This window comes from Pyxicephalus adspersus, chromosome 1 (genome assembly GCF_032062135.1).
Source record: "Pyxicephalus adspersus chromosome 1, UCB_Pads_2.0, whole genome shotgun sequence".
In the NCBI taxonomy this organism is placed as follows: domain Eukaryota; kingdom Metazoa; phylum Chordata; class Amphibia; order Anura; family Pyxicephalidae; genus Pyxicephalus; species Pyxicephalus adspersus.
In genome coordinates, this window is record NC_092858.1 from 88,232,050 (window position 1) to 88,259,039 (window position 26,990).

The window sequence follows — 26,990 nt, forward strand, 5'->3', positions numbered from 1 at the left end:
AGAAAGGGGACTATCAATGGCACATGAATGATCAGAAAGGGGACAATCAATGGCACATGAGTGATCAGAAGGGGACAATCAATGGCACAGAGTGATCAAAAGGGGACAATCGATGGCACATGAGTGATCAGAAGGGGACAATCAATGGCACATGAGTGATTTTGAACAATAAATGTGTACTGTAGTCTTCTTCATGGAAAAATAAGACATCCCCCTGAAAATAAGACCTAGGGCATATTTTGGCATTCCAAAAAATATAAGACAGTGCCTTATTATAGGGGAAACAGGGTATGTACATACCATTAATATTTACTGTTCATCAAGCGATCATACAATGGCAGTACCAAACTATCACACAGGGTGGCAGTGTTGTATTAGTTTAAACTACACTACCCAATGGTGTGATGAAAAAGTTCCATTTCACAGTTATATATCTTAGCAATTATCTTAAATTATATAAATGATAGCTGCATAATGTTCAATATTTAAACTGATAATTATTGATTACAAAACAAAACAAAAGAATCATAAATCACTAAGACAAACTTAAAAACTTTGCCTATACACATATCAGGCTAATTAATGCTGGCCTGAAAGGATTTAAAATACAACTTCATTCTTAACATTTATCTGTGGTGAAGTTATGTAATACTAAAAGACTTAGGTAATATACATTTATGTAAAACCTAACAACTAACTTTTATTTGCTTTATTTTAGTCTGTTATTTAGTTGAAAGCAAAAACAACACTGTACTATTGTCATACGTACGTACTGACATACAATAGTACAATAAAACTGTATTGCAGTTTAATGCACAAAAGGGGTCCATTTATAAATCAGTGAATCTGACTTTCACTGAAACATTCACTTTCCTGGTGGATAATCGTACAGGTGCATATTTTTCAATGACACTACTTGATTCCACCCCTGAAATTTTGAATAGCATGTTAGACTGTGTACACACGTGCAATGGTTCTCGTATGGTAATAGGCTCGGGACTAATATCAGATGAGAATCTTGCGTGTGTACAGTGCTCATTGTCCATCGTCCGAACGACTGTCCTGGCGGATCCACAGACAACAAACGAGTGCATCGGGGTGCGACTCTCTCATTATCCCCCTCTCCTCTCTATAGAACAGAACGGTGCTGTATGTACAGGGCTCATTCATACATCGTGCAGTCGCTTGTCATTGGAAAGGATCGTGAAAGTTTCTTTACAACAACAATTATTGAATGTGTGTACATAGTCTTAGTTTTAATGTTTTATAAACAGATCCTAAATGTATTGTCAAAATCACCAGGTGAAAATAAAGGGAACAAGACTAGAAAATGCAGCCAGCACAGGTGAATTAAATGTTAATTATTTCTTACAATACAATTTCTTTTCAAAGCAGCCACAACCAAAGTAAATCCTGTCCCCTAGCAGTGGCTGCAGAGGACCCTCAGTCTATGAGGACTGGTAAACTGTATATAAAGTGTGTGTTCTTGGGTTTAGACACCTGAGAGACCCGTAATCCAAAGAGAATTCTGAATGTTTATAAATGTGACGAGCTGACTCACTAATCAGAAGCAGAATCAGGATTGGAAAGAGAAAGAAATAAGTTTGTATGTTAATCCTAACTTTTCTTCTAGTCATTTTCAGCTGTACTTCTGGATCTACTTATTTTGACATGCAGCTACCTTTCTCTGAAAGTAATCCTCAACCAGATTACACTATGTGGTGCAGTCCAAGAACCTCTTATCGGACAAGATCACAGGCATACCATCACCTTTGAAACGTTCCGATGCCAATGTGTAGATTTATGGCAGAGCTCAGGAATTGCAGTTATAAGAAATTAGTAGATTTTACAGGCCTGCACACTGGATGCTGTCTTAATATTTGGATTTTGTTTTTTTGTGTCAGGTTATACAGGTCACAGGTCCAATAAAGCTAATCAAAGTAGGTACACATTTACTAGCACAGTATTTTGTCTTAAAATAACTCTTTTAAAAATAATAAAGCTGGTATCTTGTTACCCTAGCATTCTCTACTGATGTCAATGGAAAAACTAGTTTCCTGGCTCCTAGGTTCTATACATCAAATATAAATATGTGATGTTGTCAGTCTGGATCTAGAAAGGAAGCAGATGTTGGCTCTCTGTACACAATAATGGTGTACATGCTAAACACTTACAAATCTTAATCATTTATGAATATTTTAAAGCTATACATTAATTTGCCTTAATTCACAAGCAACAGCAAAATCTTTCTCACTAAAAAGAGAGACTAAAGCAACACTAGTTCAGATAGTAAGAGAGGTATTATTATTAGCCAGTATTTGTATAGCACCGACATATTATGCAGTGCTTTACAAAGTCCATAGTCATGTCATTATGACTAGAGAGACTCTCGGAGAGAGTAGCAAGAGAGTGATATCTTTGGGATTCTATTGCTGGCCAATTGCTACCAGCCACAGGATGCCATGGTCCCGTTGTAAAAGAAATATGGCTGTTGCCATTATTAAACTCTCCTTCTGAATATATTAGTTTCCCGTCATACTGAGCCCTTGTTATTTTCCTAGGTATGGCTAATGCCACCATTACAAAGATTAATCACTCACAGTAACCAGCGTACAAAAGGCTTCATGAATACATATATCTGAGCCTTGTAAAGATGCTTTAAAATAATTGCCATAGGTTTCAAACTTTTATAATTGAAACAAACAGTAATGGCTTGGGAATGATACCTGCACAGACAGACTTCTTGACTACTTACGAGGACCCTGTTCTGTTGTAAGGAGAGGGAAGGGGTTTGGATGAGTGGTAGATACTGTGTTGTAAAGACTACAATATTCCAGCATGACACCTGTACTGACATTACATTTTCACATAATAAAATCTCATTCTAGTAGTACAGACCTTTACAGTGTCTGTTTATTTCCTACCAATACTTACATTTCCTACCCTTATTTCACTGCATTTCTATAGGTATCCATACATGGAAGAGTATTTGCAACTAATGCCCTTAGCTGTAAAAACTGGTATCCCTAATGGTGAACATCAGTCCTTCACCTCTGAAGGAATACACAGTTCACATACCAAGATAATCTATCCATACCCAGGTTGGCTTTTATTGGCTTATTGTTTAACCATTGTTAATAACTAACTTGTGCTATTATCTTAAAACTAAACCAGTTTCCCAAACTTATCAAAATTGCACCAACAGCACAAATTTTACAAATGACCACACAAATGGACAGGTTGAGTTACATGAGTCTTAGCAATGCTATTAACATGTGCTATTTTCGTCGAAATCCTTAAAATGAGCACCCTTCAATTGAAGAGGAGATTGCATTTCTTTAGATTAAGCAGAAATCCTATTAGGTGAATTAGCTCAGAAGGTTTTCACAACAATGGACAGAACCTAGAATCCCAAGGAACTTTAATACAGACCCCAAAAACAGTTGGGGAGCCTAGAACAGATTTTCTCTAGGACAAGCAAGTATAATTTATTATTATAGGGAAGAAGGGGTTATTTGGGAAGAAGCCAAGTTAAAAGAGAAATGTCATAATCCCTATGTGGAATCATGTTCATATGTACACGTCTAGCAAATGAAAGGCTTGGCCTGGGTGAACTCTAAATCTGGCAGTAGATTATTAATAGTGTATTCTGCAGAATTTCTTCATGATGCAACAGGACTGACATAGATCTCCTGGGAAACAGCTCCAAGCTGCCAGGCAGTGCTAGCCATATTCCAGGTGCTTAAACTATTCTTTGAAAAACAACAAATATTCAACTTTAGTCAAAACCGATCCTTCAATTTAAAAAAGGCTGTAAAAGAGATGTTGAAAGCTAAAATGCAAGGAGATGACTCTATAACTCGTTTCTGGCAGCAGTGGTATAACTTTTTGACTTATGCCTTTACGGACTCGGACAGAAAATCGATCCTTGATTTGTTCAAATATTCAACATGGTACATAACCAATATTTCTGGCTGATTTATGCGATTGTTTGTTGTTAACTAAGATATTGTAACTGTTCCCCTTTCTTTCCCCTGTGTGTTGTATTCCCCCTATTGCTTGTATTTGTCTTGGTTGTATATGTATAAATGAAAATCAATAAAAACAGTTAAAAAAAAAAAAAAAAAGCTGTAAAAGAATTTATTTCTAATTAACAACATGAAAATTACAATTAAATATCAACGGTTATTGCTTAAATATTCTGACTAACCTGTTTCCAAAAACAGACAAAAAGCTTTCAGTGAGTTATTCTTGCATCCCTATATAGCAAGTCATTGATTTGGATGAAGCGGGAATGAGATACGCTTTTATTAAGGACAAGATCAGGATGAGAGTTCTGGGGTCTCTCTACCCGTAAAGGTAACCCAGAAAGTCAATTTAATGTAAATTTATGGGCATCTGAAAAAAAAAATACTCCATTCTGATGTGTAACAGACCATTCTGCGTGATGTGTAACAGACCATTTGATGATCATGGGCAGGATGTATTCAGGGAAAGAGTCCAAAAGTAGTAGAAAGCAACAAGGGTTGCTGCTGGTAATTTGTTTTAAGGCTCTGGTCTGGGTGGTCCTTCCCATTCCACCCAGGTACAAACTTGTATTTGGCCCAGCCAGATAGTAGGAGTAGCAGTCGCCAACCGGTGGTCCACGGCTCGGGCCGGTGCTCCCCCCCAGCGTAGTCAGGAGAAGGACCCTGCTGAGAGGGCCACGGACCATGTCTCCCATATGAATCACAAGCTCAGAGCAGGTGGGTGGGTTCTGGCATCATGGGGAAGTTTCTTCCCCTGTGAGTGACACGCAGCTCCCTGCGCATGTGCGGTCCAGAGTACGTGAAATTAGTGGTTTCCATGACATATTCTATAGACATTTCCTATGTGGTATATAGAACAGCAGAGAAGCTGCAAACAAGTAGCATGGGTGTAAGCTCTGCTTAGGAGTTGTATTTCTTTGATCTAAAGGCTGCTTGTTGAACCATAGAATATTGGATTATTTGCTAATAATAAAGGACTGTGGGACTCTGTTACCGGTGGATGTAAGTGATCCTAAAGTATTGTGTTTGTTTTGCTAAAGAAAGTAGTGTTTATTTTGACACACATAAATAGACTCTATTGTTCTTTTTTTTTTTTTTTACAAATTGTGCTGTTGCAACGTTACAACCAATAAATAGCACACACCAGTTGGGAATCCAGTCTTGCCCTATTTAAACACCACTTTGGCCTTCAACTTCCTTGTGTTTCTCTCTGGAGTATTTGTACTATGTTTTTTTAAAATGTGACACACAGGATCCACTTTCTCTCTAAACTTTCTCCAGTGGTGGGAGGTCCTCGATGATGCACTAAGCCCCACTCAGAAGCACTGAGTGCAAAGAGGCCACTAAAAAATACCCATGACACTCAGCTATCACAGGACATCCTTAGTCTTTTTGATTGATGCTAGGTGTCAATCAACAATTGAGGGTACCTAATAGTGGAAAGAAATTACTGCAGAGGAAGTTCTGCAAACAAAAGTTTTGCGGCCAGAGCAGCTTCATATTAGGACCAGGAAAATAAGTCTTTGCATTTTTCACAAAATAGAATCACAGAAGTCACCTTTTTTTTTCTTCAACAGGCAAAAATGGTTATCTAGAACAAACTATATATAAGCAGCACACACAAATACAGAACAAGCCTTGCTATATTTTGCAAGTTCAGATGGCCTGAAGTGAATCTGTTACCAGCCTATGAAATAAATTTAAATCAGTAAGCAAATGAGTTTGAAGCAAGCCCACAATAACCTTTGTAGGTGCAGCCTGGATGAAGTTATTAAACCTGAATGTTTACAGCAGTAGCACTTTCACACAAAAGAAACAGGGGGGTCATCTAAATTCAATTAACTGACCCCCCCCCCCACTGCACCAGATATTTGTTTGCATTAGAAATTAAAGAGCTGGTAAACTGCTAAGACATGATTTGCCGAGATAGTAAGAACATGTGAAGTTCTAGGCTAAATGGTTCTACAGTGCATGCAGCTATAGCTATACAGGTTACTGGGGTAATATTTTACAGCTTATTTCACAGTAAATATTTAAAAACGGCAATTGCCAAAAGGTCAATTTAAACCAGACATCTGCACTTTAATTAGACTATCATCTTATGAAACTTACCAAGTATAGAAGAAAAGTATGAAGACCTGTTCCAAGTCCCACAGAGGACAGAATTCCTAAGCCTACCCAGTAGGCACACCATAAAAACTTCTTCTCAATATACTGTACATACTGAAAAAAAAAATAAGTAAGTAAGTATCCAGAGATTCAGGATGAAATATAATGCTTACATTTTCCATATTCATCTGACTGCTTGCACTTTTCATTTACAATCTCCCAACAACACACCATACATACAGTAACATATGTTGCAGTGCTAAGCCCCAGAGGTCCCCAGACAAGGTGCACTGGAGTGACCTTTAGAATTAAAGAAAAGGTCACTGCTTTTAAACAAAATTTTCACAAATTAACATTTACAAGAATTTTTGCAACAGCATTAAAGCAGTGTTGCAATCAGAAGCTGATATCACATTTACCTGAGTGGTGACTAGTGGACAGCGGTCCTACAGCAGTTAGGAAAGAAAGCCTGACGAAACCTGTTTATGCCACCAGACTACGCAACCGTCATATCCTGGTAGTTTAGGTATCAAAATTTTACATAACAGTCTATCTTCAAACATGTCTTAAAAGATGTTTACTAGTAAATAAAATGCAAGCCATACCTGTTGATGTGCTCCTTCAATATAATACGCTACTGTAAGAAGTGAAACCAGGAGAAGTAATGTGCACACCATCCCACGACGGTACCACAATCTATGGAGAAAATAAAATCATTATCAAAGTCCATGCAGTCTGAATAACAGGATTTTAGACATTTAAATACACATTAAGGATTACTTTTATAGAAAGAAACACAACTTTTATTATTTTTAGACTAAAAGTAGGGGAGGGAGTTTTATGCCCTAAATCAGGGGTCGGCAAACTTTTACGACCACTAGGCCATTTCAGGGGTGGGCGGGAGCACATTAGGCCGCCCTAATGACTCCGCCCCACACAGGGAACGCCCCCTGAAATGGTGCATTGCAATCGTATGCATTGCAGAGGAGAGGGATATACCTTCAGGGAGCGTTCCCTATTTACCGCTGGGTCGGACGTATCAGGCCTGCCGCGGTAAATAGGGGAGCCACAGCAAGGAGGCGGCACAGGAGTTCCGGTAGTTCCTAATGCCCCCTCTAGGGCCGCGGGTTGCCGGCCGGCATTAGGCCGGATCGGCCAGGACAAACTACCGGCTAGGCCGTATCTGGCCTAAAGGCCGGAGTTTGCCGACCCCTGCTCTAAATGAATGATATCAAAACGCCACTAATGGAAATATTTGTTTAATATGCTCTTTCTAAATAGCTTCAAGCTATAGAACTGGTTTGAAATTTCAAAGCCAGCTTGAAACAGAAATTAAGACAACTCGCTCACATTACAGATTGCTACTTCGTATTGGGTTACAATTCATAAAAGCTTCTTAGATCTTTTGAAAGGCTTGCTCTATTAAAATCTTAATCAGGTTGACCTTCAAAAGTCAAACAAATCTTACACATTGTGCCTTCACTTTCTGAGTGTCAGTTATCAAGATGTAGCAAGGTATATGTTTTTTTTTAATGAATAAAGGGTGTTGGTAAAGGGTTTATATTAATGTATACTCAAACACTGTGTACAGTACTAGGGATCTTTAAATAGTGAGTCCTCCCCTGTATTGTTCTTCCTTTTACCTGTCTATGATAAGATATGCAATTTAGTTTATCTTGGCAATTTAATGTTAGAACCCTGATGATTTTCTTCATGTGTTGTGAGTGGTTCAGGTATTAGGAAACACTGAGATCAGTAAAATAAAAATAATTGATCCTGCGTTGAAAAATTGTGAACATGCCAACAAATCACTTTAGAATTTTGGTAAACACGGCAATACATACTTTAAGCTCAATTCCTTCAAGTTTATCAGGGTTTCAAGGAAAAAATACTGCAAGGTAATGAATGGCTTCCTCCAGAGAACAATACTCTGTCGCTCCTCACGGTCCCTCCTCTTTCTCTCATTCATGAATGAGGGATCTGAAAAGAGAAAATTTGTTCATCAAAAAAAAATTTGAAATCAGTCAACATAATACTATAGGTTAGGTAGACTAATAGTTATTTATATGATTCTGATGCCAAGATCCCCTTACTCTATAGGACCTGTATGCTTTTAATGCAGAGAGGAAAGAATGCAGGACAATTTTAACTGAAGTTGGGGTTGTAGTTTATGAGATACCTTTAACTTAGGCTTAGTTTTTAGGGGTAAGTGTTGGAAGCAATTAAATATTAGGTGCTTATTTGAAGGTTAAGTGACAAGGGAAAGGTAAAAGATAACATTTTGGGAGAGGGAGGTTAAAATTTAAAGTTTCAATCTGAAATTGAGACTTGGAATAAAGATTCACCTTTCAGATGGACAATGACCCTAAACATACTGCTACTTCTACAATGGAGTGGATAAAAGATGAAATGTAAATGCCTTGGAATGGCCTATTTAACATCTAAAGGAATGTGAGAAAATACCGGTAGCTGGATGTGCTAAGCAGATAGAGATATAGAGACTTGTAGAAAAAGGTGGTTCTACTAAGTATTGACTTTGGGGGTCAATACCCATGCACATTCACAAATTCTGTCCTATTACTGTTCATGTTGCAATGACATTTACTTACACCTTTTAAAGAGATGGGCATATTGCGTAAATAAAACAATACAAACCCCCAAAATCAATTTTAATTTCAGGTTGTAATGCGACCAAACAGGATAAATACTTTTGCAAGACATTGTAAGGTGTCCCAAATATTTAACATGACATGATTAATGACTTATTAGGCAGTGTAACAATAAGGAAGGAAGAATGTTCTACAGCTTGCACCTATAAAATTAGGTCAACAATGCCAGGTACCATGTTTATACTCTGAGAGGTTCCCTCTGTGCTGAACGAAATACAAAGACTGCCAAAGTTTACCTTATCTGAAAACGTACCTGTCTGACTGTCATGCTGACTCACAATGCCTTCAGAGAAACTACCCAAAAAGTGTGCCGATCAAGAACACAGATATCACTGCATACGTGTTCTAGTTGAAGGTTCGGTCAGGACAGCAGCCTAGATATTAGTACAGCCATTTGTTTTGAACAGACTTGGCAATATGCATTTTAAGCTTTATTATACAGGAGACAATGGAAACCACACGGACTGCTGAGAAGTATGGTCATCATAATGTTGTACCTCCATCAAATCACTTGACTGTATTCACTCTTAGCATTAGGTTTTATAATCCCAAAAGACAATCTTTATGTCTTGAAAATCCCATTTCCACGTTGCATATACAACAAACAACAAAGCAAAATTCTTAAGAAGTGATAAGAATTGAAAATTTCATAGTGCAGTTAAGCATATTGAGCATGCATTATAAATATTAAGGCACTTTTGCAATGAACTTGAGAGGAACAGTTCCTTCCTCTTTTTGATTTAGAAGTATGGAGTTTTTGTACAGTAATGATGTCATGAGTGATTAGACTATCAGAAGCATCTTATATTCAAATAGTATGTGCAACAAACAATGGAATCAGAAACTTAAAAAGCAGGTCCAAGTACAGAAAACACAGGTATTTTGCATGCCCACAGTTTTTTTTTTTCATACTTTTTTTTATTATTTTCATTCAACATTCCTATGAACTTGCGGAGTCTGTTCTATAGTAACCCGCCTCCCTACATGTTCTCTTCTTCTGATACTGTGTAATTATTACTATCTCTGCTCACCCAGAATCTCTGCCCATCTTCTTTAACAAAGCCGACATAGTAAAGGTGAAGGAAGATACTGCAGAGCAGACTTTCTTGACCCTTTTACCATGGGGGGAACCCCTGCTAGAATTACAGTAATAAGCCGCAGCTCACAGTATATTACTGTGGTGGTTAATAGATAGAATTCCTCTTACATTGCTGGCCATTGTAAAGAATGTTACCCTTACAGATAGCCAAAAAGATCATTGGTGTCAGTTAAATTGACTCAAAAAGCACAAACTGCTCATGGGAGACCCTGGCAACCTCTTGAGGAACCCTGGTTTAGAAACCCTGCTATAGCGTCATGGTATCGATCAGGACTGCTGACATCACATACAAGATGGCATTGCTTTCGAGCTATTTCAATGTCTACACAAGAGGCTTTCCAGGTACATAACATGGCTAAAATAAATGGTGTGGCAACATACTTTTTACCTTTTAAGCATTTCTTCTGGCATAGACTGTATAACCAAAAACATGCATATATATATATATATATATATATATATATATATATATATATATATATAGAGAGAGATATCTATCACTTTGATAGAAGACGCTTTCTTGTGCAAACAGATCAGCACATGGCTTCCTCTTTCAGCCACAAAAAACAACATTAGCTTTTCAGAAGTACTTCTACAGAAATCAGTGTTGATGTAGACAGGATTGTAACCATGGAATACACATTTCTCAGCATACAATTTCAAAGCTAACTCCTGGGGGTTTAATGTTTTAATCCCTCTTACTGCCGCAGCGCAATGTCTGCATCATATTCATTGGGCTAAACTAACCAATATCTCTGGGGGGTATGAAGAACAGTATTTATGTAGAACTTGCTGGAAATGTGAAAAGTAAATCCATAAAATATTAAAATCTTTATAATCTGCTGCTATCTGGAATTTAGAGTCAAGAGCTGGGAGGTCACCTGAAATTTGAAGGTTGCTGGCTTGCAAACTACCAAATACTGGGCATGATTCCTTAAAGCTCTCCCGGGCTGGAGAGGATACACTTTCATCAGTGAAGTTGAGTAATACAGCAACCCTAGAATGGATCTGGTCCAGGGTTCAAAGCATTTGCTATCAAAAAGGAAATTACTTTAAAGAAATTCAATGCAGGTTTGCTGGATCACCCAGCGTCACTGATGAAAGTGTATCTACTCCAGCCTTCAAGAGCTTTCATAAATCGGGTCCTAGTACTGTTGTCACCCCGAACATACATTTGCATAACAGTTCAAAAGAGCCCAAAGAATGTAAAAAAGCACTATTCTGTTCTATGAAGAAGGAAAAGGGGATGAGGACCAAGTTGCATCCTATTGTGTGCTCTTTTACAGCAAAGTACAGCGGTCATCCTTGATCGGCCATTCATTGATCTGTCAAATGATCATGACAAATTGTCTTAGGCAACAATAGCCTAGCAAATGTACACAGCTTAAGCCTACACATTTATAAAACTTTAAGACTGAAATCAATCTATGATGTTTATAAATATATTGTGAGAGAATAACTAAAAAAAATTGTTTGGCCATATAAGGGTGCTCTCTTTCTTCAGATGCAAGACTGAGAAGGCCTCATCACTATTTCTAAAAAGATTTGGATGCAGATACACAGGAAAATTCAAATAAAGCCTCCCGGGATACCTACGTCACACACCCAGGAGGCTCTTGGGTGCTTCTGTGCTCGGGCATGCACAGAAGGGGTCCTTTTGTCAAAAGGGGGCAAAAAAAGCCGATCTCACGCATGTGCAGTGACTTTGACAAGTTTTTTTCCCAAACTAGATCACCCAATCCCGCGCCTTGGTCGGGTGACGTAGGAAGAAGAAAAGAAGATGGCGGCCCCAAGACGGATACTGGGACGAAGCGGGACCAAATAGAAACCTCCGTACCGATTGACTGCTCTGTGGGATTGAATGTAAGTGTATTTTTTTGTTTTAGGCACTTTTGAGTTTACTTCCTCTTTAATTTGCTGTCCTAAAAAGATGCAACAGGAAATAGGGGAAATCTTTTAAAAGATAACATTTTCATCACAGAGTGTTGTCCCCAGAACAGGTGTTCCCAGTGAAGGATTTTCCCTCACAATGATGGGTTTGCCCTAATTTTCCTACTATGTGACAATAGTTTCCAGGACAAATTTGAGGTTGAATTTTCCCAGCATGGACAGACAAAAATAAAAGGAAGATAGAAGGCATTCCCTATTTTATTTGAAAACTAAAAAACAAACCTGTGCCTTTCCATACATTTTAATGTTCTAGATAAGCTTAAAAGTTGTGACTAGTTCTCTATTTAGAGAATTAAAAAAGTGAAGTGAATGATTGTGTGATTGGCTCACTGATTTTCCCAGCAGAAGCTGTCATCTTAAGCTATGTACACACATCAAATTTTTCTCGCCCGAAAATTGGCATCGGCCGGATATCGGGCAAGAATCTGGCGTGTATACAGCCCGCGTCGTTCATCGTCCATGGATCCGTCCTGGTGGATCCACGAACGATGAACGACGAGCGATCCTAATGCAAGGGAAGGGGGAGAGCGTGCAGCAGGGTGCCGCTCCGTCGCTATCCCCCTCCCCTCTCCATAAAGCAGAACGGTGCTGTATGTACAGCACTCATTCATGCATCGTGCAGTTCTTATCGTTGGAAAGGATCGTGAAAGATCCTTTCCAACGACAAGAATTGCACGTGTGTATGTGGCTTTACAACACGGAGGCTGATCATGTGATCATAGCAGACAGACCCCATTGCAAACTGAGTGGGAACATATGTTAGTTTCACCAAAACAGCAGCAGCTAGGACATGCAATGACGTTTGTAATTGACCAGAACCAACAATAGGGTAAATTGTTTCTGCATGTTGCTTAAAATAGCTCTTACCTATAAAAAGCTTGTAAATAAGGCCGTATTACTATTTGCAATAAGTTATTCATGTAAATTCAGAATGTAATTTTTATAAGTTAGTAAATATGTAGATCAAAAAAATATATAAGTGTAATAAAGATAATAATATTATTAATAAAAATAGGTGCAGGATTTGTGTCAAAAGAATTTGTAGAAGGATTGTGTGGATTTGCTCCAAGGTCCAAAGAAACTGAAAGTTACATATAACACAGGACAAACTATCAGCATTTATTTACAATTGAACAACATACCTGTAAAGTTCCCATTGTGTTGTTCTTTGGAACCTCCAACACGCCGTTGCTCACAATCAGTGCCATTCTCTGCCATTTCATATGTCAGCTGAGAATCTTCCAAAGAAAGCAGAAGACACAGTTATGGCTGCACACATCACACATTAACCTTATATATATATATGTTTACAATAAAAGTATCAGTTCAGTTTATCTTCATGCATGGGAGACATATGTATTTCAGAGAACGAGGCACCATAAATGAAGGATGAAACTGGCTGCACTCCAGCCAGGCAGACGGGATAGAAATCAGTTGTGAAAGCACATTGTGCAATCACGGTATTACAACACAGCACATGTTGGAACACACTGAGTGGGATTTATTCCTGGATATGTGGAGAACAACTTGAAATATCATACGGTTAATACTCTTGACAGGAAGGGTGTGTAAATCCCTGCAGTGTGTTCTAACATTCAGACTAGTTTCCAGAGATGTGAAATTGAAAACTAGCTGTTATAAACACAGAATGCTACGCAAACAACCATTAAGTACACTTCAGAACTCTGGAGTCACCTTTCCCAGCTAAACAGGCAGAAGCCAAGGTATACATGAACAGAACTCTTCTCCAACACACTACCTTTTAAACAGGTAAAACCAATACCATATATGAAAAGTAAAGGACAACAAAAAATAGTAAAACAAAAAACCCAAGCAAGGTAAAATATAATCCTAAAAAATAGTTGAATACTATATTATTTGTAGCATAAGTAGTTTCAGAATTAACTGGTAATTCACTTATGCAAGTCTAATTACTAATCAGACTGAAACTGTAAAAAGTACCTAAGTTTTATTTGGTAGCACAATACATTAAATATGTGAAATATGGTCAACTTCATGCAATTGAACTGCAATGGAACCATTTTCAACAAGACTATAATATGCAAAGGCAGACTAATCTTCCATCTATTAGTATCCATTTATTATGAAGGCAACTTCACTATACAGATACAGTGGCATGCCAACATTCATTTTTATAGCTGGGTAATTCAGCAAACCTGAAATGAATCTGGTCCAGGATTCAAAACATTTGCTAGCAAGAAGCAAATTAGTTTGAAGAAATCCATTCCAGGTTTGCTGGATCACCCAGGTTCACTGATGAAAGTGTATCCTCTCCAGACTTGGGGAGCTTTAATAAATCAGTGTCACTGTAATCTTCGAGGCTCTAGAGACTGTGGGAGTTTCACATAATTAGAGGCTTCAAAGAGTTATTACAAAAAATAAAAATGTATACTTTTTCCTATAAACAAATCACTAATAATAAGGAAACACAGAACAACAAAAAAAATTTCACACAAGAAATATAACAGGTCACTGGTTCAACTTAACTCTATACAAAATTCTACCTTTTTTTATCAGGAACTATGGTAACACTCCAATCAGTACTTTGAATTGCAAGACACCAAGAAAATGTCATGTATGCACAAAAGTCAGGGTGCCAATCAGTTGTCCTAAATAAGGTAAGTATATGGTAATATATGCAGATATCTAAACAAGTTTTAGACAGCTGTGAATCAGCATGAAAAAACAATCACAATAGATCAGTACTGATGTCTGATTACCTTTTTAAGTACCTGGGGGTAACAGGCTATAGGTTCATGTCAATGGTATAAATTTGATATCAGAATTCATTGACAGGTGTGTTTGACATGCTTCAAAGCAAGTTTTGCATTTCCATAGACTTTGCTGAGCATGCAAAACCTGTTCATTGCAAACAAAAGCTACAAATCTGGGTAAAAGGTTTTGGATCTTAAAATATGTAAAAGTATTAGCTGGTAAAACAGGGATACACAGCATTAAAGCACGTAAGGAATTTTAATAAATTAAATTTGTACTTTATGTGTCTGGTGAGTGATAAAAGAATAATACTAAGCACCTCTGGTATCGTTGGAACATAGAAATCAGAAGTGGTCATCCCCACCTCCTCCATGCTATAGGGGTTACTGGATTTCAATGGCAACAACAACTGGGAAAACTACATTTGCTGAGTGTTGCCCAGCTCACTTTTTGACCACCCCGCTGAAAACAAAAATTTCTGGGGACAACAGAGTTATCTCACTCGAATAGTGTGAAGGGGTCCTAAATAAACTTAAAGGGGTTCTAGTCTACCAATTTTTTTGTTGTCGGTGTCTTTATTTTGGAAAATTCACCTTATATCCTGTGCTGGTGTCATATTGTCACTGAGACAGTAAGGTACACACGTGTAATGGTTCTTGTCTGATAATCGGTTCAGGCCTGATATCAGACGAGAATCCTACAGGGCTCGTCGTCCATTGTCCGAACGACCGTCCTGGCGGATCCACAGACGACAAACAATCGTAATGGAAGTAAAGGGGAAGAGAGCGGAGTGCCTGTCCGTCATTCAGCATTCGTTCATGCATCGTGCAGTCCTTAGTTGTTGGAAAGGATAATGAAAATACATTTTTACATGTGTGTACATAGCCTAAGGTTCCAACCCATTTGACAAAGGTTTGGCTGGAAAGAATCTTTAAGGAAAAACATATTACTGAACAATACAAATGTAACAATAAGGTAATAAGAAAACAGCATCTGACTTACATACTCCAGTAAGGTTTTCAAAAAATGTTTTCCAGTTGTAATAAAAAAAGGAGACTGGGTCATTCACATCAGAGTCATCAACTCGAGCACAATGCAAGTTTAGGAGGTCTCCAGCCCTAGTCTAGGAAATTAAGAGAAAAATGAAGTCAGTTATGTAACTGGAAGCTAAGCCACCATCATTAAATCACAAACCTATCTCTGCCCCAGAATCAGTAAGCAGCACTCAAGTCCCTCATGGGATAATCACACAGGTTCTCAGCCTATGTGACAGGCTTCCTTTAAGGTATACAAGTATAACTAACAGAGAAGTGAGAAGCTATCAAATCATCAAATCTGGATACAATCGGCATTTACAAATAAATCTTTTCCTACTTCTGTAGTGTTGCATGTTTTCTACCGTTATATAGACATCTGTAAGCTGCAGTATGGTAAATAATTCACATGTGCACAAACACAATCTACATATGAAATATTTGTAAACTCAATCCCTAAAACCTATATATTATTACCATGTTAATATAATTCTTTAAATAATTTGAGATCTACACCCTATATATTATAATAATACCTGAGGACTGTTGTTTGGGCCCACATGAATTGAAGTGTATGAACCCTAACATAAAAAGCATTGGGGAGTGCTGCGTTGTGACGCGATGCACCTAAGGTTCATCTGACGGGTGCGTTGAGGTACAATTCAGAGTGAATAGCACTAGAACAGTTAATACACATTACCATAAAGGGCTGTAACACGTGTTGTGCCACAACAATGTAAATGGGGCCTAATAGAGAAAATAGTGAACTGAAAGCCTTCCCTGTTAAACATATCAAAGTATGAAAACTAAACTGTATATTTATTTATATGAGATAAGATAGAGCTAAAATTAAACCATTTTCATAATTTCTATGCAATATATGATTTATTGTTTTGTATAGTCTTCCAACGCAAACATGTAAGTCCTAATAACCAGCCTGCATTAAAACTGCATTGCTTGTTATAACTAAATAACCAGCAATTCAGTATGAATGCAAGCTTATAATTATCTCAGTGAAAAAATATTTGTGAGGCTAGAAAGTGATAAGTGTTAAAAATGTAAAAAAAAAAGAAAGACATGTAACACTGTCAGTATATGCCTTGGATTTTGCTGCAACTCTGCAGGGAACAGCAAATCTTTAGGCAGGTGACAAATACCAGGAACAAGAAGATCCTGCTAGGCTAGTCAGCTAATATTTGGTTCACGATGATAAAGCAACATCATTCCCCATGAATGCAGGACAACCCTGTCTGACACAGCTTAACGTGACTTGCTCAGTTTTCATATCACTCATTATTAATCTAACAGACTTATACTGTGTACATGCGGACATATAAATAATTGACAGTATAGGGATGGAGAAATTCAACCACATATTTTCTTTATTATGCTATTAAATATTCAGAGCAATGTTACATGTCTGTTTTAACATATATTTTTGTTTTCTGCTTTTTTCAAAATATGTAATGATGTACATGAGATTTTCTATGCAAGGATGCAATTTCTAGGGTATGTATGTATTTCTTGTACAAATATTTTAAAGATGAACTTTGCGAAGATAAAAAATACCCTAATAAATGTAGCTTGGAATTTGTTGACAAGGAAAAAAAAGAGAAGAGTGCGTGGACAACACCTTGTTCTATAAAAGACAACTTCAGCCACCAGAAACACATTTTTCTAATGATCCACAATAGGCACCAGTGAGGGTAATTATATATTTTAGTAATAAAAGACAAATGTATTATTGGTGGCTATGTTTGTCCATTAATGTGGTGGGCATCCAGCTGGCTGTATTGTATTAGGGGGCTGCGTAAATCTAAAGACTGAATGGACAGAACACATACATATATTAATACATCCTATGGCTGATGCAACATACAACCAGCAAGGTATTGGAGGTTTGATGGTATGTCAACAGTTAAAATTCAAAATGTTTATTATGTATACAGTTGAAATGTTTGGTTGTATGTTGCATTTGTAAGATTTGGGGATGTGGTACATGGTACAGAGGATATAAACATTCTTTTTGATATATACATTATATTTAACTGTATTCAAACCTCTAATTTATGTTTTACATTAGGTGCCATTTTAAAATGGAATAAAGCCTGAAACTCATAAAAATGCAGTGGTGTGTACTATATCTTTAAAATCAATGAAATAGAAGCATCCATGCAATGGTGCGGAAAGGTCTGCCTAAAGCAAATCAGTAGAAGTGGACACTCCATTTTATTACCATGATGCTTGTGAACATTTCCTTACACTGCTACTTCCAATAAATATCAAGGTCACAAAATCTGCAGAGGAAGCTGAAGTGTTAGATGAATTCATACTTCAGATAGCAGTATTGATGAGGCACAGACAATAAGAAAACTAATAAAGACAAACTCTGCATTTACCAAATACTATAGTATGCTGATCTGTCTCTAGTTTAGGAATCAAATACACAGAATATACATCCTACGCTGAAAAGTCTAGATACAAAATAAGGGAGCTCTGCACGTCACAAGTTATATGATACTCCTGACCAAACCGCACAATTACATCACAACATTTTCCATCTGCGGTACCTATAAAGGAATGTAGCTCCTATGAAATGTAGGAAAACTGGCAAAAATTACATTGGAAATGAAAAACAAAAAAAATGTATTAGTGTGTATGAAATATCAATGCCCTACCTAAAGAAGAAAAAAATGGAACTTTTACCAAAGGTCACCTTAAAATAAAAAAACAATCCAGCAGCCACCTCCCTCTAACCTTCTAAGATGCCCATATAGAGTGGCATATGCACTGCCTGGCCTTTATACCTGCAGGGTTCTTTTAGACTTTGCTCATGTAGCAGGTCTGCCCATGAAAACATTGGTTGTCCCAGTTTATGGGCAAGTATTGACTATGGTAAAGCCTAAAACCTGCCCTTTTAGCTGGGTGCTACTTTTGTGTGGTTACTGAAAAGTTAGGTCACAATACAATACAAAGTGCCGCCTCTACAGCTTCCTCCCACCAGCCTAAAATAAATTCTTGAGAGAACACTGGAGAAGTCATAGCTGGGTAGTCAAAAAGTGGGCATGGCAACAAATGACAAATTTTGTGTTCCCAGTTCTCATGGATGCCTACTACCACCTACTGTTAAAACTAGGCACCCAAGAATGGTTGTAGGCAAAAATAGTTTTTGGTCAGTGTTTGCAAATGCCTGTACAGTTGTTTGTAAGCATTAAAAAAAAAAGACTTTTGACGTTCCTGGATAGGAAATAAGGTGGCGAGCATGTTCCCCCACTCCTAGCCATAAAAGAACCTCTAAAATGTGGCATGCCAAGGAAGAAAGGGGGCAAAAGGGGTCTAGTTTTAATTTAGGCCTGGCAATGAAGTCAAATAAACGATAAAGTAAGGACCCACTCGTTCCAATGTTAACAATTTTTTGCAAGCTTAAAACTGCTAGTCTGAACTTAGCCTTACACACTACAAATGCTTTTCTCTTCTACATAATAATGGTATGCAGAATAACAGGTGTGACCACATTCAGACACTACATTAAACATTTCACAACTTCTTTAACTGACCCTATAGGCAGTGACTCTATACACATAACCCATTCTATTCATCAAATGTGAGAGGTAAGCAGGACTTTCCTTCTCATACAGTTGTAAAGGCTCCTGTTCTATACTGTGGTTTACTCTGATTTTACTGCACACTGCGAGTTTCTCACTTTGTGCATTAAAAGCTAAAGCAAGTCAGGGTATTTTCCTGGCTGGGGCTCATTTGGCCATTTCCTACCCAGCCAAATTATCCCTAGCCAGCTCCTTTCATTTCTCAGATTTCAGAATCACATATTGGCTTTACCCACACTTCCCACACTGGCATTTTGATATTTGCAAAACTTCTCCATAGGGCCAGCTTGTGAAAGTGCTGAGGGCTCTTAAAGTAGAGTGCTGTGATGTTTGCAGGAAGCTGATCTGCTTCCATTACACACAGATGAACGGAGACCCAATAATGACATCACAGTCTAAAATAGGGTAAAAAAGAAAAAATGTTATTTAAAATTTCATTAGCCATCTGTGGATGGTGAAATGGAGGAACCAAGGAAGGTGACATAAACTTCAGCTTTAACTATACTGCCGTTCACAGGCCACCTTTGTCCACCTAATCAATGACTTGTAAGACATTAAACACTTAATCCTGACCTGTGTTCACCAAGCATGCACTTTGTACAGGTTTATGATTACACAGACCAACTACAGAAAAAATAGCCAGCAAATCAAGGCAACAAATCAAACTTATCCCTAAATATATCTTCTAATTGTTAAGAGCAGCAGTGTTACATGGGCTGCACTACACTCTCTATAATGAACACAATCTGTAAATCTGCCATAATTGTGCTTTGGTTTGCACTCCATAAACCCCACAAAGGCTCGGAGTGAATCAATACCATCATCTGGCAGTGCTTTTAGCTGAAGGGTGTGAAGGGTCAAGTCATTTGCAATGTATTATACATCACCAGAGAAAATAAACTGAAATACTATAAAACCTTGGAGGTTATTAATGGTCAGATTATCATTATTAAAGGCCACCTCCCCCTGAAAATACTTATCTCTCCCTATTTAATGTACAGCGCTGTGTAATATGTTGGTGCTATATAAATCCTGTTTATTAATGATAATAATAATAACAACTAGGATTGGAAGGTATCTTACAATAATAATTCTGTGTACTAAGAAAATAATAGTTTATGCACAATTACATCTAGATTATCTAGATAGATATCTAAAAAAATTAAACGTGGGAGATGTCTGCCTCCCCACAACCTGATTCTTGTGCCAATATTTAATGATGCTTTTGCTGTGTAAACACATGATAGCAAAGTAAACTATAGATATCTGATAACTGACACAAAATCCTGCTAATGTGGAGGCTGGCATTGAAAGGCTCACTTCCTTGTATATGATATCTTTTCACATAAAAAAGCAACCTTTTTTTTAATAGAAAGAAACATTACAAAGTTTATTACTGCAGAAAAAAATCATTAAAATTTGTTTGCCTAATTTTAGGCCCAACGCTAGGATAATTTATTTTTAAAGATCCCCTTCTAAAATAAAAATGGCCAGCTTTGGCTGCAATGTTCACCTTCACTCTGGTACTGTCCTATGTAATAAACCCATTCCATCACTAGATGCCCACAGTCTTCTGAGTTTTACAATTTCGATTCAACTTAAAGGATTAAGGACGTGTCACGGACCTGCCTCCTGAAGAGTGATCTGTACAGCACCTGTCATTCATATACACGGATGAGGAGGGTAATGTTTTGGAGAATGAGGTAGCTGGCAGTTGGGCAGCCTAGAATTGGGCTTTGTTTGGATGGGCTACAATAGAAGCCAGCCAAGATCTGCAAACAGTAAACATTATGACAAAAGAAAGGAGCGATGTCTCCAAATTGTGCTCCACCTTTTTTATTTGAACTGTACTACACCTCCTAATTATCAATCTGGGCTTTCTCATCAATGCTTATACCATTGCCTGATTTTCTTCCAGGTTTGGTGTTCTTGGCTTTAATCGGCCAACCCTGGATGATGTAACTCCCATGTACACAAGTTAATTTATACTGGCACAAATGTATGGCACGAATGGCATCCTATACATGTGCGGCTCAATGTATATTGAGAAAAACATTGCTGGTGGTCAACATGCAGACGGTGTGTGTAATTATATATATATATATATATATATATATATATATATATATATAATGTATTCTGTGTATTTTGTATCTTATCTGGAGTTTTGGTATAAACAAAGTACAGCAATGAAGGATAATGTGATAATAGGTATTTCTATATGTAAAGAAGAACAAACCTATAAGTCTGAATAGTTTTTGAGATGTGTTACTGATAAGAAAAAGAATCATGCTTGACTGATGAACACCATCTGGTCACATCTTGTGATGTTTATCTACTAAGCAAGTGTATCAAGTACCAAATACTTCTTTGGGCTGAGCAAACAGAGAAGGACATTGTTATATCTGTACCACAAACAAATGAATGAGCCTGAAGGCAGAGGTGGATCATGTGTACAGTGGGCCCTGAGTTGTATTTGGATCATGGGCCCCTGACCAGGGTAATGTGATCCCTATACATGATGGCAATTAGAGATTGTGTATATATATATAAAGCAGGGTGACTCGTTCTCTTGAAGGAAATACTAATTGAACCCATGAAAAGTATAAAAAGTGCAGCATATTTTTTGTCCCAGGCTGCCCATTCCGGCTATAATATATATGTTATGTACAGCGCTGCGTGATATGTTGGCGCTATATAAATCCTCGGTCTGAAGGTAATAAATGAATGTCTGTTTCTTAGGATGTATTAGAATGATGTGATCACACACGTATATATGTATAGTGCCGATCTGTGATGGTACTGTGACAGACAAATCTCACTCATCAGACTGCCCTGAGGTAACATACACAATGGTGATATATATATATATATATATATATATATATATATATATATAGGTCCCGGTATGCTCCACCATCCTGATGCTAATGAATGGCCATGCTATGATGTGGGCTCCATGCTCACACAAAGACACAAGCCTGATGTGATCACAGTGCTGGGGCAGCAATATTAAGGTGATCCCCTCCCTGTCACACACCGGGTCACACACAGGTCCCCATACACCCCGATCTTCACTCACCTCCCAGCCTCTCCGGTCTGTCACACTCACCGGGTCACTCCACCGGAAATATCGTCATCCTGTCACTACACCTCCCCTCCCCACTGATGTCATCAGTCCCAGACACTGATTCCGCTGCTGGCCTCCCGGTACTCCGCACACCCCGGGCTGTCAGCTGACTAATACACCGGTGCGGGGCGGGTGAGAATACACAGCTAGAGGGGCGCACAGGGAAAGGAAATCAGGGGCGAGCGCCCGGCTGTGACATCATCACACAGCGACCATTAGGAAGAGGACAACGTGTGCTGGTGAGCGCTATGCCCTGATCTCTCCTCACACACTCCATTGTATATCATCTATAGGGATGTGTTATATATCAATAGAACAATCGTAGCCTCGTCGTGCAGCCTTCCTGCACTCCTATGGACTGTCAGAGCGGTCAGGTTAGAAGGCCTTATAGCCCAATAACATTACAGTGTAAAGTGCTAAACACATTCTGGGTGCATCAAGGAGTGCAAAGGTTTACAGTTCATTTTCTTTGGAAAACAATGACAGCCCCCTGCTAGCAGAGAAGGAGCTATACACTGTGTGAATCAGAGAAACTCCGCAGGGGAGGGGAGAGATCTGCTGATTGGATTGCTTTCATCCAGCAGGGGGCGTGTCTTACCTGCAAAGAGACCAATGCACAGGGAGAGTCCTCATCTACACCATGCTGGCATAGACAGGACTTTATTCTCTGTCAGATTTCACACACCTTTGTATTCCTCCTTGAATGAAGTTCAGAAGATTTAATCTGAAAGTCCAGTTGTTTTGTTGTCCGGCAGCCCAGGCAGAGCGTCGCTTACTGGTATTAAACATCTTTAGGGGGCCTTATAGGCTGACAATCTACATAGGCTGACAAATCTAGAAATAAACCGCGTGCTTATCACTGAGGGGAGGCGTAAATGGAGCGTATGCACTACTAGTTTGTTATTGAACACTTCTAACTTGTGTTTTTTCTTAGGGTAAGCCTAAAATGGTGTGATTAGTTCTGCTTTAAGAGAATACAAATAAAGGCAGAGCACATGTATGTCCATAAGAAGTAAGGGTAATATAATCGCACAATTTTTACAAGGGCTCATTTCTGACTTTTAATGAAACTCACCCAAAAGTGAACCTCTTCAATGCTCAGAGAAATTGCAAAAAACCTGATAACTTCTCAGATTCCTCAGCATGCGTTATGATCCCTTATACTGGCAGGTAATGCAGGATCACCTGGAGGGCAGAATCTAAGTGACACCTGTTCTTTGCCAGAGCACCCTACAATGGGTGATGGGCCGGTAATCCTGGTGACTACTGGACTCGTTTGTGCAACATACTTCCAGGTCTCCGGGGTCACCCCACTAGAAGGCGTCCAGCTGGTGGGTGAAACACAACTCAGGCAAGGCGGCCTTAATATTTAGGCAGAAGATCTGGGCAGGTGGCAGACAAGGTGGTGTCAGTGATCAGGCAGAAGGACAGGGCAAGGAGCTGGTGCAAAGTCATAGCACCAGCCATTATCACTGCTGAAGCTAAAATATCCTCTGACCCTTTATGGAGCTCCTCCGCCTCTCTGGGCTGTGTCATTGTGTGCATGACTGTCCATAGACATGCAAAACAAGGAAGTACAGCTGCATGCTTTATCATGCAGTAGCAGAAAGTGGGCCTTGTGCCTAACAGCTGGACAGGGAAAGATAGGCTGTGGTTGTTGCAGGAACAGGTAGTGTGAAAGCATGTTAAAGCTCAATATGTAAAAGTTTGGAAGGATTGAATAGAAAAGCCTCATATCTAAAAAGAACATGGTTGCATAGCTTAGGTTTGCAAAGTTGAATCTGAAAAACCACAAGACAGTGAGGTGATGATTTGGGCCTTTTTGAATGCACAGCAATTGAAATCTTTGAGTTGAACACAAACTTCTTGTACTCAAGTATTCTAAAGCAATCTTTGTGATGGCTAAATCTTGGCCCAGATTGGGTCATGCAACAAGACAATGATGCCAAGCACACCAGCAAAATAAGACTGCCAAATTTCCTATGATGCCAGGCAATTATCAAGTCATACAAAAAAACAATTACTTCAAGTATTGCTGCTAAAGTTTCTACAAGCTAATTAATCATGGGGACCAGATTTTTTTTATAATGTCCTGATTCATAAAACCCTAGAATTGCACTTTTTTCTTATGACTGTACATGCAAACATGACATGTTGGCTCATGACATCAAATACAATAGCATGCGTGTATATATATTTTAGCAAATATTTCATATCCACCAAGAGGTGCTTGTGCATTGATTCTTTTTTCTTAGATGACTCGAAGCCTGAAAACTCATGGTCCGATATATCTTTTTAGCCATTTGCTTTAAATAACAACCCCTTCAGGTTTTTGCCTAGGTGCAAATAATAATTTCTGGTGCCTACAAACGCCCTCTGAGTAAGTGTAAGGCTACGTACACACGTGCAATAGTTCTCGCCTAATTATCGGCTCAGGGCTGATGTCAGACAAGATACTGGCGTGTGTACAGTGCTCATCATCCATCCACGACCGTCCTGGCGGATGCACGGCCAATGAGCAATTGTAATGCAAGTGAAGGGGTGAAAGTGCAGCGGGGAGTGCTGCTCTGTCGTCTCCCTCAGGTGCAGTGTACAACATAAAAGAAAGGTACAATTATTAGATAAAGTCTTGCTATGTAAATTTAACTTTAAATCCAAAATGTCTAAAGCATACAGAAAGGAAGGTACAGAATGTAATTTAAATGTTTATGTCCACTTTGGTACCTGATGAATACAACACACTTTAACTTTTTTTTTCTACAGCAAACCTATCACACGAAAAAATAATTGACGATAAACAGACTGTCTACAAGAAGATAACTTTACATAACTGGTGGGTTTTTTAGGATATTTCTGAATGCCTATCTCTACCGTTTATTATATACCTACCTATAATGTAGGGCAGTGCAGATTCCTCTCACTGGTGGCTGCTCACATTGTAATTTTGGGATTGAAGGAAAGCTAAACAGCAATTACCAATTTAACTAAAAACCTAAGACTTAGATTTTAATCCCCATCATTAACTTTGTTTTACCTTTTTTTTGTCCAGACACCACACAAATGTATAACCGTGTATTGTTATCTACTGCAGTCACAGCAATACAAATAGTTAATGTGATCAATAATCAATGATAAGACTGCAGTTAATTAGGGCGGATATTCTGACTTCTCCTCCCGAAATTTAAGTGCCCATGTACAGGGAATTATAAACGTCCAGTGCAAAGATAGATTGATACATCTCTCATCATGGTGTCCAATTTTGTATTTGTATAGCATTGACATATTACACAGCTCTTTACTTTTAAGCCCATGGTTATTTCACTAACTCTTTCCCAGAGGGGCCTACTACCTAATGTCCTCACTATAGTCATATTTTAATAATATTCATTTATATTTCCAAATGTAGGTGAACCTCTATTTTTTTGTTTATTTACACTAGAAAAGTAATTTTTATGTTCACATCACTGTTTCACTTATCCAATTTAATTTTTCTTTGTTTTGTCTATGCTGAGCTTTACTGATGTCTGGATTATCAGGATTTGTGGATGGACACAATTAAAATGTGAATTAACGCCCTCTGCTGGTGAATTAAAAGATGCATAGGGTAGAAGTCTTCTAGTTTTTATTATCTCTTTGAGGTTATTGCGCTTTTTACTAAATTATAGTTGATTAAATGCCAATCACATAAAACCACTTGTTCTACAGAAATATATGGCAATGTAAAATATCATGTTTGCAATTTGTTCTTCAATACAGTCTGGTAATATGATGTAGTTTAAGATTACATTTTAGAAACCAAAATCCAAGATATTTTTGAGGTCCACCAGCTTTTTCTCAGCTATATTATTTTTTAAGTGTTAACGCATCCTGTGTTTTGTTGCAGGTGAGTGAAGATGGATTACTTCAGTAGCCCGGGAAGTCTGTCACTGTCAGCAGGAATAGCCTGTGGTGTCTTACTAGGCTGGAGCCTGCGCGGTCGATTTGGCCGTTCAAGGAACGTCACAAAATTAACAGGAAACGATGCAGGAAGTGAAGCAAGTGTAATGGGAGAGAGTGGCGAGTTCAAGATGGTACTAGTTGTCCGAAATGATTTGAAAATGGGAAAGGGCAAAGTCGCTGCACAGTGTTCACATGCTGCAGTATCTGCTTACAAGCAGCTCCTTAACAGAAATCCTGAGTTACTTAAGCAATGGGAATATTGTGGGCAGCCCAAAGTGGTCTTGAAAGCTCCAGATGAGGAGGCTTTTGTTGAGCTTCTCACCCAGGCAAAACAGCGAGGACTGGCTGTCAGTCTGATTCAGGATGCAGGACGCACACAAATAGCACCAGGCTCTAGAACTGTCCTTGGTGTGGGACCTGGTCCTGGTGATTTAATTGATAAAGTGACTGGACATTTAAAGCTTTATTGAAGTTTTTGTTGCCTAATTCATTTATTGCCAATTTAGTTTTTTTTACAGTTTAAGACATAATTTAATTAAGACAAAAAGGCAGCAATATTCATAACTGATACTCATGTTGAATATTTTGGATTTGTAATTTCCCTAAGCCGTTTTAAAACCATGGGCTGCAGCATACATGTCAAGTCTAATTTCAGAGAAAAACAATAAAGATGACTGCTGATTTCCTTGCA

The 26,990-nt window shown here is 38.3% G+C and overlaps 2 protein-coding genes across 3 annotated transcripts in view; one reads left to right on the top strand and one right to left on the bottom strand.

Annotated features, from left to right (window-relative positions):
* VMP1 (vacuole membrane protein 1) overlaps positions 1-22,444 on the bottom strand; it is a 98,258-nt gene extending 75,814 nt beyond the window's left edge. The window contains exons 1-6 of the mRNA XM_072417305.1: positions 22,313-22,444; positions 15,594-15,714; positions 12,998-13,093; positions 7,982-8,117; positions 6,743-6,833; positions 6,141-6,251 (exon numbers count right to left, since the gene is read on the bottom strand). Of these exons, the coding sequence (XP_072273406.1) occupies positions 6,141-6,251; positions 6,743-6,833; positions 7,982-8,117; positions 12,998-13,073 (414 nt within the window). The 5' untranslated portion in view covers positions 13,074-13,093; positions 15,594-15,714; positions 22,313-22,444. The remainder of the gene's footprint in view (positions 1-6,140; positions 6,252-6,742; positions 6,834-7,981; positions 8,118-12,997; positions 13,094-15,593; positions 15,715-22,312) is intronic.
* A 14-nt stretch (positions 22,445-22,458) lies between these two features.
* PTRH2 (peptidyl-tRNA hydrolase 2) lies at positions 22,459-26,990 on the top strand. Of its 2 annotated transcripts, XM_072417315.1 has the most exons (3): positions 22,459-22,599; positions 25,124-25,193; positions 26,244-26,990. In XM_072417315.1, the coding sequence occupies exon 3, from the start codon at positions 26,254-26,256 to the stop codon at positions 26,767-26,769; it is 516 nt and encodes a 171-aa protein (XP_072273416.1). In that variant the 5' UTR covers positions 22,459-22,599; positions 25,124-25,193; positions 26,244-26,253; the 3' UTR covers positions 26,770-26,990. The 2 variants fall into 2 exon arrangements, with proteins under 2 accessions (XP_072273416.1, XP_072273425.1); XM_072417324.1 differs by lacking the exon at positions 25,124-25,193 and having other exon boundaries at positions 22,463-22,599.

Excerpts from the sequence above, each read along its gene's own strand:
- PTRH2 (XM_072417315.1), top strand. The coding sequence starts at position 26,254 with ATGGATTACTTCAGTAGCCCGGGAAGTCTGTCACTGTCAGCAGGAATA.